The sequence below is a fragment of the Alexandromys fortis genome, unplaced genomic scaffold (genome assembly GCF_014885135.2).
Source record: "Alexandromys fortis isolate MF-2015 unplaced genomic scaffold, M_Fortis_MF-2015_v1.1 scaffold_282, whole genome shotgun sequence".
Classification (NCBI taxonomy): domain Eukaryota; kingdom Metazoa; phylum Chordata; class Mammalia; order Rodentia; family Cricetidae; genus Alexandromys; species Alexandromys fortis.
Window position 1 is genome coordinate 787,656 of NW_026068199.1, and position 13,682 is coordinate 801,337.

The 13,682-nt window shown below is 50.5% G+C and overlaps 1 protein-coding gene across 1 annotated transcript in view; it reads right to left on the reverse strand.

The window, feature by feature from the left end:
* Positions 1-6,112: 6,112 nt before the first annotated feature.
* Positions 6,113-13,682, reverse strand: part of Cacng8 (calcium voltage-gated channel auxiliary subunit gamma 8) — a 21,627-nt gene continuing 14,057 nt past the window's right edge. Inside the window, exons 2-4 of the mRNA XM_050129865.1 lie at positions 10,676-10,759; positions 9,727-9,867; positions 6,113-6,873 (exon numbers count right to left, since the gene is read on the reverse strand). Of these exons, the coding sequence (XP_049985822.1) occupies positions 6,113-6,873; positions 9,727-9,867; positions 10,676-10,759 (986 nt within the window). The remainder of the gene's footprint in view (positions 6,874-9,726; positions 9,868-10,675; positions 10,760-13,682) is intronic.

The window sequence follows — 13,682 nt, forward strand, 5'->3', positions numbered from 1 at the left end:
CCTGCTATGCCATCCCACCGGCCCTCTTTAAAATATTTCATTATTGTTCTAAGAAAATGTCTCCATCAGAAGCTCAGGCAGGCTTTGAACTGCATCATTCCCCTGCCTCAGCCTCTTTAGTGCTGGGATTATTGGTGTGAACCACTACACCCAGCTCTGTATGGTTTGCATACCAAAATAATTGCTTGGATTTTGTTTTCCTCTTCTTCCCCCACGCCCCCATCCCCTTTAATGCTGGATCGAGGCTTTTATCTCTGAAATCAGACAAAAGTCACCTCTTATTGAGCTCGTCACCACTGTCCCTGTCACAAACCTTCTAGTCTTCCATATCTTTTTCCAGCTCTCAGCAGCACTGGGCACAGATGGCTGACTTCTTGCTTCATAAAACATTATGTACTTTCCACCCTTCTTTCCCTTCCATCTTGCGTGGTAGGGACTGATCCTAGGACAAGCATTCTAGCCCTGAACCACACTCCCATCCCCTCACTGTGGTATTCTAGGCAGGGGCTCTACCACTGAGCCATGCCCCAGCCCCTCACTGGGGGATTCTAGGCAGGTGCTCTACCACTGAGCCCCATACCCCACCATCACTAACTTTGCCCTCTGTGAGGGTCTGCCTTTCTGCTTTTTCCCAGATCTCTCTCTCTCTCTCTCTCTCTCTCTCTCTCTCTCTCTCTCTCTCTCTCTCTCTCTCTCTNNNCCCCTCTCTCTCTCTCTCTCTCTCTCTCTCTCTCTCTCTCTCTCTCTCTCTCTCTCTCTCTCTCTCTCTCTCAGAGATGCCTTGGATGTTCCCAAGTTTCTAGAGCGGAGTCATAACTCTATCTAATTACCCCTCACAGTTATCCCATTCTCTGGCATTAAATGTCTCCTGGATGCTGACGTTACTAAGACTTGTATTTCCAGCCCTGACCTCTTCACCACTCTCATAACCAACTGGCTACCTGATACCCTGACTTGGATTTCCAGAGGCATCACCAACTGGGCACGTCCAAAAGATTGCTCCCACCTAAAATCTGTCCAGTGTACAACGGCTCAACTTCAATTCAGATTCCTTTCTTCTTTTAACCTTAGTTGCTTGACGGCCCCCGCCCCCAGACCTAGTTCACCACCCCTGTAGACAGAATCTGTAATATTCCATGCCCCTAATGCTTACTTCCCCTATTGACTTTTTTGTTGTTTCAGATACAGGCTCCCATGCAGCTCAAGCTGGTCTTGAGCTCTTGATGCCCCTGCCTCTATCTCCCAAACACTAGGTTTACAGGGCTGAGCCATCATGCCATTTATACGACGACGAAAGTCTGCTGCATACTGGGATGTTACCCTGTTGACTGAGCTATATTCCCAGCCCCTCCGGTTTTGTTTGGAAGACAGAGAGAATCTCCTGAAGCCAAGGACAGCCCTGAACTCCTGATCTTCTCATTTCCACCTCCAGGCATGCACTACCCCCACCTAGTCCTCTTTTCGACTGTGAAATTATTCCCAGCCCAGTGACAGGATTCTGTTATTGTTTTGTTTAAACGAAACTATGGCCCCGGCATGCCTGTGCTTAAAGCTCTCCAGGTGTTTCCCATCAAAGCTGGAACAGAATATGGATTTTTTTTTTTTTGGTCCAGGGCTACAAGGACTCATCAGTCTTTTGTTCCCAATGCTTTGGAATTTGTGTGCAAGTTGCTCATCCTTGTTCACACTCATCATCTCAAACAATTTATCTTGAATGGCTCTGCCCTGTCATACGGTTACCGGTTACCGTATCCTCTGTAGCTTTTGTAGTCGATTGAGAGAGTCTCAATGTGCAGTTCACAATGGCTACTTCAACTTCTGGAGGGCTGGGGTTTGTAAGTGTGCACCAGCACACCCAGCGCTGGCTTTTCTTCCTTTTTTCTTTTTTATAAAGCATCTCCATGCATCCCAAGTTAGCTTCAAATTCCTCACGTGTCCAGAAATGACCTTGAACTTCTGATTCTCCTGCCTCCATCTTCCAACTGCTGGATTTACACTGTGCATGGACCACCGTGCAGTTTATGCAGTGTTGGGGTTTGAACTCAGCACCTGTGAATTCTAAACGTGTTTGCTACCATCTGAGCCACATCCCCAGCCTCCTGCTCCACCTTCATTTATGAATTTTAGAGAGGTCACTTGGAGAGATCCCAAAACAGCAGAGCCTTGTCTACTTATCATTTGTACAGTTTGAATGTGAATTATCCCACAAGGGGAATTAAGAATTCCATTACAGATTGTTAGACTGTGGGGAAGTGATTGGATCCTGAAGGCTCAATCAATGGGTTAACCCCTTCATCAGTTCATATGGTGGCTTTATCCGAAAGTAGAGGGTGGGATGAACTGAAGGAAGTTACTTGGTCGGCCTTGAGAAGCTATCTAGGCCCAAACCATTCTCTCTGCTGCCTGTCTACCATGATGTAAGGTCTCTTCAGATAATATAAAACAGATTGCTGCCCCCCTTCCAGGGATTGACTCTAACTCCTCACATATGGTAGGCTCTATCAGTGAGTCACATCTCCAACTCCTCACTGGGGGATTCCAGGCAGGGGCTTAACCACTGAACTATATCATCAGCCCTCTCTTTCCTATTTGTTTGGAAACAATCTCACCAAGCCAGTCTTGAACTCAGTAAGTTAAGCAGGTGATCCTCCTTCCTCAGTTTCCTGTGGTCTGTACCACCAGGGCTAGCATACTTAGTATTTCTCTTTTTCTAATTTTATGTGTATTTGTGCACATGTCCCATGTGCATGAGAGAGAGGGGAGGGGAGAGGAGAGACTGTGCACACACTTGTATGAGGAGGTATAGCCATGGAAATCAGAAGGTGTTAGATTCCCCGAGTCTTGAGTTATCTTCACTTGATATGGGTGCTGGGGTCTGAACTCGGTTCCTCTGATAGAGCTGTAAGCACCTTTTTTTCTTTTTGGTTTTTGAGACAGAGTTTCTCTGTAGCTTTGCTGTAAGTGTTCTTAACCACGGATCCACCTCTCCAGTCCAATATTTCTCTAATATTAAAATAAAAGCTATGCAGCGTATGGTACCACACCTTTAACCCCAGTACTCAGGAGGTAGAGGCAGGCGTCTGTGGGTTCCAGGCCAGTCTGGCCTATATAGTGTTACCCAGTTCAAATAAAATCAATTTCTTAAAAGACAAGGAACTGCCCATTCCTCATGCCTCATGAACTTCTTACCTGTCTTGCCACTGTGAGGTTTCGGTTTTCTGTTCCTGTTTTGTGTCTTTGCAACTTCTTATCTTTGATTGCCAAACTTTTACCAGTCATTCCCGTTTCTCCCCTCCCCTCAGGATCACCTTGTCTTTGTCATCGGTCTTGATCTCTTCTGCCCTCCATTCCTCCACCCACCCTTATTTCACTTTTTCCTGCCCACTCCCTACCCCCCTTTTGCTCTAGGCTTGACCTTTGGACTACAGATCCCATCATGCCTCAGAACAGTTATGTCCTCCACATTTGTCTCTTTCACCTCACCTCTCATTATGCCTAGTCTCTCACCCTCCCTTCACTAGCCCTCTCCCCCATCCCTGCTCCTAGTGCCACTGAATTTATATTCCTCTCCCCATTCCCTAGCATCTCTTCCTGAACTGCCCTCGCAGATCTGCTCCCAGGTCCCTGACTCAGCCTCCCCACCTTCTAATTCCATCTGAGCCCCAGAAGCAAATCTCTCTCTCCCTTATTTAAAAACCATGTTCAACACAGGCTGGCCTTGGTCTCACTATATAGCTGACAATGCCTTTAACTTATGATCCTCCAGGTTACACCTCCCAAATGCAGGGATTACTAGCACAATTTACCACACCTAGTTTATATGATGCTGAGGATGGAGCCCAGGACCTTGTGAATGTTCTGCAAGTATTCCCCCAGTTCAGCTACATTCCCAGCTCTTTGCATTTTCTGGAGTCAGCTTCTTAGCCTTGAGCAACCTCAGATTTACAGTCCTCCTGCCTCCGTCTCACCAGTACTAAGATGACAGGTATGTGCCACTCATGAAGGCCCCCCTCCCCCCAGCACAAATCTCATACCCGGTCCCTATGCTTTCCTTCCTCAGTCTACACCTCCTCTTCTCCCACACTGAGTACATGGCTGATGTGCAGACCTCGGGGATTATTTACTGAGCAAATGAAACCAGCAAGAACCACTCTCTGCCTGCTGAGTGACTGCCAGGCCCCTCAGCCTGGAACTCTGGAGCTCGGGTGTGGGTTGTAGATCCTCCACTACTGCCTGCAGTTGGACTGCAGCATGCTTGAGTCACTGACCTTCTCCCGCCCTCACCACCCGCACATTGTGCTGTTTTGCTTCCCCGGGTTCTCGCCCAAGTTGCCTCCATCTCCATCAGCACACACCAGACACCTGATGGTCCTTAAGTCCAGACGTCACTTACTCTAGGATGCTCCATTCCCCCTGCATGTATTTGACAGTGGGTCACTCTGTCCTGTGTTCTCAGGTGACCATTGTGACCCTAATGTGACACCCACTGCCCTGTCTGTATTGCACATTTTTTGACACTGAAACCAGAGCAGCGATCTGTCACCTCCCAAATCCAAACTTATACAGCACAGAATGCTAATAGTTAGTAGGACAGTGACTGGATGGATGGATGGATGGATGGATGGATGGAAAATGGCCCCAACCTTCTGAGTCTCCTGAACAGCAGACACCACTTCTGAGACCCAGCATTTGTGGCAGAGTATTCTGCCTCCCACAAGGGGCCTCTGCCTCTTAACTCTTACCTCCGAGTGCCTGTCTTTGTGCCCTAATCCTGCTCAAAGCCACTCCGTGGCCCTTTTGATGACTCATAATACATCACATAGGAGCCCTGGACCAATTTGACTCCAGGCCCTTCACTCAACCATGGCTAGGCTCACTAGACTTCCGGTACACCCTGGAAGCTGCTTCCTGTCCCAGGGCCTTGGTATGTTAAATTTTCTGTCTGGGTCACTTCACCTCAGGTCTGATTAGCTAGTACCATTCTTTGTCAGTATAGTTGGTTGTACTCTCCATGTCCCCTCCCCCCCCCCCGCGCCCCATCTGAGTTAATCACCCTACTTTACTTAGAGCACTCTGCAGCATCTCATATTCACCCTCACCCCACCCCATCCCCGGTGTGCCGTTTTTCAAACACAAAAGTCTCGCAGTCCAGGCTGGCCTCAGTTTCAGCACACAGCCCAGGATGACCTTGAACACCTTCCATTTCCCAAGGGTTGCAGTTACAGGAGCGCACCGCCACACCTAGTTTATGCAGTACTGGAGATGTAACCCACGGCTTGCATTAGGAAAACACAGCCCCAAGGGGCCTCTACATTTCTAAGTGTCATTTACTGGGTAGGTACATGATTCTGTGATTAATGACCGTCTCATGTACAAGATGCAAACTCTCTGAGGACGCCAGGGACCCTATTTTACCTCGTGTACAATGCCTAGCGGTTACGCAAACACACATAGAATGTCCAGAAATGGATGAATGGATGCGCCTGCGTTTATGTCCCCTCCTCCCTAGCACCGCCTTCTGTACCCATTACCTGGTACATAGTAGGTGCTTAATAAGCCCTTGTCAAAAGATGAATGAAAAAGTGAGCTAAATGTCAGCGCACCCCTCCCTTGGCCTTTGCCTTCTGCGGGCCTGTATCTTTATACAGAACATGTGTATATATAGTTGTAGATGTAACTCTATATTCATGTGTTAAGAGCCCCTCTCCAGGAGTTGGGCTGGGCTGGGCTGGGAGTCCCTCCCTTCCCTCCCCCCGCCCCGCCCCCACATGCACACCGCAAAACATTTAAAAAGAAAACATCTCCAAACTGCAAAAAACACCACGGCCCTCCCTCCCTCCCTTGAAATTCCCCCCACACAAAAATAAAACACAGCGCTCCCACGCCTGAGCCCCTTTTCCTGTCCCGTCCCCCTCCCCAAGGGTCCCTGCTTCAGAGCGTGACGGGGGTAGAGGGTGTGGAGGGGCTCGAGGAGGGGCTGGAAGGCCCAGCGGTGTCCAGCGCGCTCGCGGGGATAGAGCTGGGGGGCACCCCGATCCGGCGGCCTCGTTGCACGCGCGCCCGCGCACGCGCCCCGGACGCGCCCCCCGGCTCCCCGCGAAGGCGAGCACCACTACACGGGCGTGGTTTTCCTGTTGAGCGTGTTGGTGTTGGACGCAGCAGCCTCTTTGGACAGGGTCCCGGGAGCGGGTGCTGCAGGTGCAGGCGGCGCGGGCGCGGGCGCAGCGGGCGGTCCGGTGACCGTGACCGTGACGCCGGACGCCGCCTCCTTGGGGAAGGCGTTGTGCAGCGTGAGGAAGCCCGCTGTGCTCCCGCGGTCCCGCTCGGCGCCCGCCCCGCCTCCCCCCGTGCCTCCGGCCGCCCCGCCGTAAGCGCCCACGCCGCCGCCGCCGCTGCCGGCCCCGGCGCCCGCCAGCCCCGCAGCCACGCTGCCCTTAGACGGGTCGCGACTGAGCGTGTACATGGAGATGTCCGTGGAGGCGAAGCCCGGACCCCCGGGGCCGCCGGGAGACGCGTCCCGCGACGGCGATGCCTCGCTGGAGCCTCGGGAGCTGGAGCGGGAGCGGCGGCGGTAGCGGAAGCGGTAACTGGGCAGACGGAGGATGGCCGAGGGGCCGCTCCCGCCACTGCCGCCCGCGCCGCCGCCGGCCTTGAGCAGGTCCGAGCGAGATTGGCAGTGCGCCTCGCGGCTGCGCTCGATGTAGATGTTGACGGCCAGCACGCCGATCACCTCGGCCAGGATGAAGGACAGCCCGCCGAAGTAGAAGGACCAGCCGTACGAGTAGTGGTTTTTCTTCTCCTCGTCCCTCTTGGGGCCTGGCTCGCCCGCGTTGGCTGATATGTACACGATCACCCCGATGATGTTGCTCAGGCCTGGATGGAGACGGTCATGTGGGAGCCTAGAGGACCGGCAGTCCTCTGGCCGACTTAATCCCCTGTGGTCTAAACCGGAGCCTCCACTAGGCTAGGCTCCACCCCAGGAATATAAACCCTGAGACCCACTGAGCTAAAAACTACTCCAGATTCTAGGCCCGGCTGCAACTGATTAAACTCTACTCTTGGTTAAACACTTATGTCCTGCCCACCTGGTCTAAGTTACACTTCCCTGGCATAAACCCACTCAGGAGTCTAAACCCACCCCACTGGTCTAAGCTTTACACCCAAGAGTCTAAGATTCACCTCTATCGGACTGAATTCCACCCAGCAGTCTTAAGCCCTGAGCCCACTAAGCTAAATTCCACCCGTGTTCCCACTGGACTAAACTCTACTCCAGCAGTCTTAGCCCTGCTCTCTAAACTACACCCAAGAACTTAACTCCCACCATTGCTGGGCTAAATTCCACCCTAAGAGCCTAAGCCCCACTGCCATCGGTATGAATTTCACCCCCAAGTAGTTTAAGTATCACTCAAAACGGCTAACACCTCCTCAAGAATCTAAACCCACCAGAGGAATGCAAGTTCTGTTCCCATTGGCCTAAGCCATCTTCCGGAATCTAAGTCCCATCCTCATTGGTCTAAACCCCCACTTCAGAAATCTATAAGCCTCTCCCCCATTGGCCTAAAATACTTCCCTTGGAGATCTAGCCTCTGCCCTCTGAGTTAGCGCTATCCCCCCGCACCCCCAATCTTGGTCCTATCCATACCTTGCCCTGGCCCCTTCTCCGGTCATCAGTTCCATATGCCTTACCTATATGGGTCTAAATTGCACCCCTATGTGGTCAAGGCCTTGCCCCCAGGAGGACTCAGACCTTACCTTGGAGAGTCCTAACAAAGGCTGAGAATGGCCCATCCCTGTCCTAACGATCTTCATTCCTCCCACAGTTTAGGTTAATCACCCCCAGGTAGTTCAGGTTCGGCCCCTTCTTATCTAGCCTCCATGGATCTAAATACACACACACACACACACACACACACACACACACACACACACACACACACAAATCTAGGCCCAACACTGAATGGTCTCAAATCTACCTTTGGTGAGGTAGTCCCAGACGCGGTTTGCAGCTCCTGTCCAAAGTATAAACCCGGATTTTTTCCCCAGTTCCCGCCTTCTGTTCCTTTTTTGTTGCTAATGGCATAATTCCACTTTAAATCTCTAAGATCTGTCCACTGATGGCCTAACCCTCCCTGCACTATAGAGTACTGGCCTTACTAGCCTTAACTGCACCCTAATTATAATAAATCTTCCTAATCCAGGTCCAACCTCCAGTTTTCTAAACCCCAGGCCCTGTAGGTGTAGGTCAGTATTTCCACCTTGCCACACACCTCTCTCACACCTAACCAGACCCTCCCTGTGCAGGTCTAGACCACTGCTCTCCACAACACATACCAGGCTAGTTAAATGTCTTAAAGTCCCTTCTAGGTGCAAGCCCCACCTTCATTAATCTAATCTCCGTGTGTGTGTGTGTGTGTGTGTGTGTGTGTGTGTGTGTGTGTGTGTCTGGGGGGTATCTATACCCCGTTACCCATTGGTCTAAACCATTCTGGGGAATCAATCTAAAGCAACCCCCACATTCATTAATCTAATCTCCGTGTGTGTGTGTGTGTGTGTGTGTGTGTGTGTGTGTCTGTCTGTCTGTCTGTCTGTCTGTCTGTCTGTCTGGGGGTGGGTATCTATACCCTGTTAGCCATTGGTCTAAACCATCCTGGGGAATTTAAAGCAAGCCCCACGTTCATTACCCTAAACTCCGTTCCTGTGCAGAAGGGGCCTTTTCTTCATTCTACTTTCCAGTCCTAATCGTACTAACGAGCAGGTCTGAGCTCTGTCCTTAAGGCTCATAATCCTGGCGTCTGCTACCCTAGGCCAGTTCTATTTGGGGTTGGGAGTCTTTTATTTTGAGATTTCTCACAAAGCCTAAGCAGTCCTCAAACTCTTTATGATCCCTCTGGACTGCAGGCAGGCATCACATCTGGGGGGGGGAGGGTTAAACGTGGCTGGGATGGGACCCGCACCTTTGTACACCCTATTGCCCAGTCACATGCACAATCCAAGGCCCTAGCTCTTGTGGTAACCAACTTCACATCCTGGCCTCCGTCTAGCTTCCTGCATAACCTATCTCCTTTTGAATTTTCCAGTAAATAGCCTTTTTACTCAAACAGGCAAAGCCTGGTCTTCACACCTTCAGTTTCATTTTCCTGGGCTTAGAGCAGTGGTTCTCGATCTTCCTAATGCTGTGACCCACCCCCCGGCAAAACAATTATTTTTGTTGCTACCTCATAACTGTAACTTTGCTACTGTTATGAATCGTAATGTAATTATCTATATGCAGTATATCTGATATACGACCTCCTGGGAAAGCGTTGTCTAACCTCTCAAAGGGGTCGCGACCCACTGAGAACCTGGCCTAGAGGGTTTTTCTTAGAACCAGCCCCTTTAAGGATTCATTCAGGTCAATTTCTTCCTCTTCAGCCCCAGTCCCACCTCCCTATCGTTAGACTCCTATGTGTCTCAGGTCCCCTCCTCCATCTCAGACGCCTCCTTCAGTTCTCTAGGACAGCTAGGGAAACTCCGCTCCTTGCCTCCCACTTTACTCACAGACACCAGTCTGTGCAGGCACAAACTAAACCTAAACCTACCTTACCCAGCATGGGAGGAGCCTAGGAAAACTCCAGTCCCCAGGGGGCGCTTAGGGCAGGCTGGATTTGCAGTCGCATGCGCCCATGCACACGCGCAGACACCCACGCGTAAGTGGGTGGCCCGCCTCCCCTTCTCTCTGCCTCTCACCTGCTGCCACGAACAGGATCCCCGCGCCCAGGATGATGTTCCTTTTGGATTTGTAGACGCGGGAGGCAGCTACGCACACGCCCCCGAGCAGCAGCAGGATGGCGCTCAAGATCGGGAAGATGCTGGAGGCCCGGACCACTCCTGAGGGAAGGAAAGAAAAGAGAAGGAACGAGAGGAGAGCGCGTGGGCTGTCAGGCGGGCCACTGAGCCCCAGGCCCACCGCACCTCCTGCCTGCTTCCCTCTTTGCTTAGCTAAATTTAGTTCGCTAATTCTGCCTCTCCGGTTCTTTTCTTTTTCATCTCATTTTCCCTCCTGATTTTAAAGTTTCTTTGTTTTTCCACCCCACCTCCCCTCCTTTTTCTCTGCACCTTTATCACGTTTCTCTCTCCCACTGCTTTTCTTTCTCCCTGTATTCATCCCTCTCTTGTTTGTATCTCCATATTTCATCCTATGCTTCTTTATCTCCTTTTTTTTTTATTTCTACCTTTCCACGGGTGCTTTCCCTCTTTTTCCTAAAACCCTGGACAGTCAGATTCTGTTATTTCTGAGCCTGGTTAAACCAGCCAATCATAATTAAGACTTTGCCACGATCTCAGGATAACAACCCAATCGCAGTACATGCTCCCCCCAGGGGAGTAGTCAGTCCAGGCGGCAGATTGCAGGCCCAGCTCGGCAGCCAATCTACAACCTTTTACTATACAAAGTTGCCCGGCCATAGACATCCAACCGACCAATCATCACCCAGGATTCCCCGCTGGGCCTGCCCCTCTGGCCCGGGAGCTGAGCTGCTGGACCTGGATAGCCTGGGAAGGGAAACTAACCTAGGAGTGAGGTTCAAGCTCCTCCCAGTCCCCCCGTCCCCCGCCCGCCCACCTCCTTCCAAGAACTCACACTGTCCTTCCTCATCCCACCCGGATCCTCGACCCCACCTCCACCCCGCCCACGTACGGAGCAGGTACTCCGCGCTGTCATGGTCGTAATCCGTGTCCTCCGGAAAGTGGTTGATCTTCACGCAGACACCTCTTTTCAACCCTGGAGAGGGAATGGGGATGGTGGGATTGTCAGAATTAGGGACCGTCAACCCCTGTGTTCTGAGAAGACCCTCCCCTACTCAGACGCACACCCCCAGCCCCCAATTTCTATTCCCGCGCTCTCTGGGTTGACTAAGAGGTTGGAATCCTAGTCCACAACTGGTGTCGGGGCAAACTTTGCACCCCTCACACCTGTTTCCCACCTGTATTAAGAATGTTTTTTAAAGGAAGAGAAGGGGGCGGGGCAGGGAGAGGACAGGGCAGGTGTGGTGGCACAAGCCTGGAATCCCAGCACACGCCAGAAGTAGAAGCAGGAGGACAGGAGATTCGTGGTCACGCCTGGCTACGCAGAGAGCTCGGAGCCAGCCTGGGATGCTTGTGCTCCTGCCAGAGAGGGGAGGGAGGAGAAAGAAGAGAAGACAGGAGGAAAGGGAAGGGAGAAAGACAATACCTCAGAGGCTGACATCCTTCCAAGTATCCTCTACTAGAGACCTTTGCTCTCAATTTATGTGGCTTCCCATTTTCCCTCCAAGAAGTCAGTGTTGCCGCCATGTCAAGGCACCCTTGTACCCTAAGCTTGTTGAAAAGGCTGAAGATGCATGGAAAAGCCAGGACTCCGAAAACACCGCATGCAGTTCCTGAGAACCAAGAGATCATCCTGCAGCTTCATCCCATCCTCTCTCTGACTCTCACCCTCCCACCCACTAGAACCTATCTATTTCAATCTGTGGGAGCAGGTTGTTTTATTGCCTGTGATATATAGCCTGCGAACACAAACTGTATTGCATAAAATACATTCATTCGTAAACCCGAGCTCCCTCCAACTTGCTGGCCTTTGCAGATGTAATAATTACTCGGCAGATACAGTTTAGGAGTTCACACATGCACACACGTGCGCACACACAAGGTGGATTCTCCAGGGCTAACAGTTCCCTAGGCCGTCCCTTGTAGTGCATGCATCAGGTAGACTTTTTGATATTCTTTATCTTCTGCAAGCTGGGAGTTCCTAAAGGTGGGGGAGGGGCAACTAAAATTTGACTTCTTGTATTCCTACCATTGCAAGGCATAGAGCCTGGCTCCCAGGAAGCCTCAAGGAAGGGATGGATGGATGGACAGACGGACAGACGGATGGACGGATGGATGAACGGAATAATGAATGACTATAAAGACAGCAGAAAGAGGTTGGAACAAGTGAGGCAAAGGAATGCAGGGGAAGAAATGGAAATAGAGGGGAAATGGAGGGATGGAGTCTGAGGCAGTGAATAATGTGAAGAGCCAATGGTTAGGTGCTTCCTGTGCTGGACAAGTCACTTGATGTGCACCAAAAGAGAGCTTTAGGGGATGGAGGGGTGGCTCGGTGGCTAAAAGCACTTACTGGGCAAGCATGAGTACCTAAGTTCAAATTTCCAGCACCGCTTTAAAAAAACAGATATGGTTGCATGTGCCTATTGCTTCGGTGCTGGGGCAAGGGGTCAGATACTGGAAGATTGCTGGGATTTACTGCCTGCTGATCTAGCTTCACGTTCAGTGAGAGATCTCGTATGAAGGAAATAAGGCAGAAAGCAGATACAGAAGGACATCTGATGTCCTCTTCTGGCTTCTGCATGCATGTGCATGCACATGTGCGCACACACACAAGCACACACACACACACTGCACATGCATACACCACACACACAAGCATAGGAGCTTGCAAGGTGGGCAACCTGAGTTTGATCCCTAAGAACCACATCACAAATAGAGAGGACATGTCTGTGACCCCCATTAATTAATTTAATTAATTATAATTGAAAATAAAGAGATAAGGTTGGTATTATGTTCAGACCAAATGTTTGATGCTAAGAATCCCACTTTGTGTGCTGGAGAGATATTACAGTGGTTAAGAGCACTTGCTGCTCTTCCAGAGATCCTAAGTTCAATTCCCAGCATTCACATGGTAGGCAGAACACTCTATACATACATACATACATACATACATACATACATACATACATACATACATACATACATAAATTTAAAGAGAGAGAGAGACAGAGAGAGCACTTGCTTCTCTTGCAGAGGACCAAGGTTGAGTTCCCAAAATTCTCATTCAGGTGTGTATTTAGGCACACCTGGCCCACCCCTTGGAGACTTGACAGAGTACTTCTCCCCTGTGTGCATGCTCAGTATGCAGGCAGTAGCCCCTTCCTTTAAAAGGCGGAATTCCGCCTGTTTTCTCTCGCTTCCCTTCTCTCCAGGCCATATCAGTCTCTCTCTCTCTCTCTCTCTCTCTCTCTCTCTCTCTCTCTCTCTCTCTCTCTCTCTCTCTCCCTGTCTCTTTACACACATTCCATCTAAAATCTTCCCTAACTTCAGTCCTGGGGGATACAATGCCCTTTTCTGACTTCTATGACACCAGGCATGCATACAGTGCACATGTATACAGCAAGGCAGAGCATGCATGTATAGAATAATCAATCTTTTCTAAATCCTACTGTTTCCTGTTAGACTATACCACCTTTATTCTGTCACCTTGTTAACATCTGTACTTACTGTTTCTATGCCTTCACATATCAAGATTCATAGAATCAGACCTGATTCATTGTGCTGTTGTGAAAATAGAATCCAGACACACATAGCTGATGCTCTGCTGATCTGTTGTAACCTGTGCCGGTCAGTTCCCTGTCAGTTTGGCACAAACTCAAGTCATTTGGGAAGAGGGAACTTTAATTGATAAAATACTCCCACCAGATTTGCCTGTGGTGCATTTTCTTGACTGATGATTGGTGTGAGAAGGCCTAGATCACCATCATTGGTGTCACCTCTGGCTGGTTGTCCTGGGTGCTATAAGAAAACAGGCTGACCAGGCAGTGATGGCGCACACCTTTAATCCCAGCACAGGCAGAGACAAGTGGATCTCTGTGAGTTCAAGGCCAGCCTGCTCT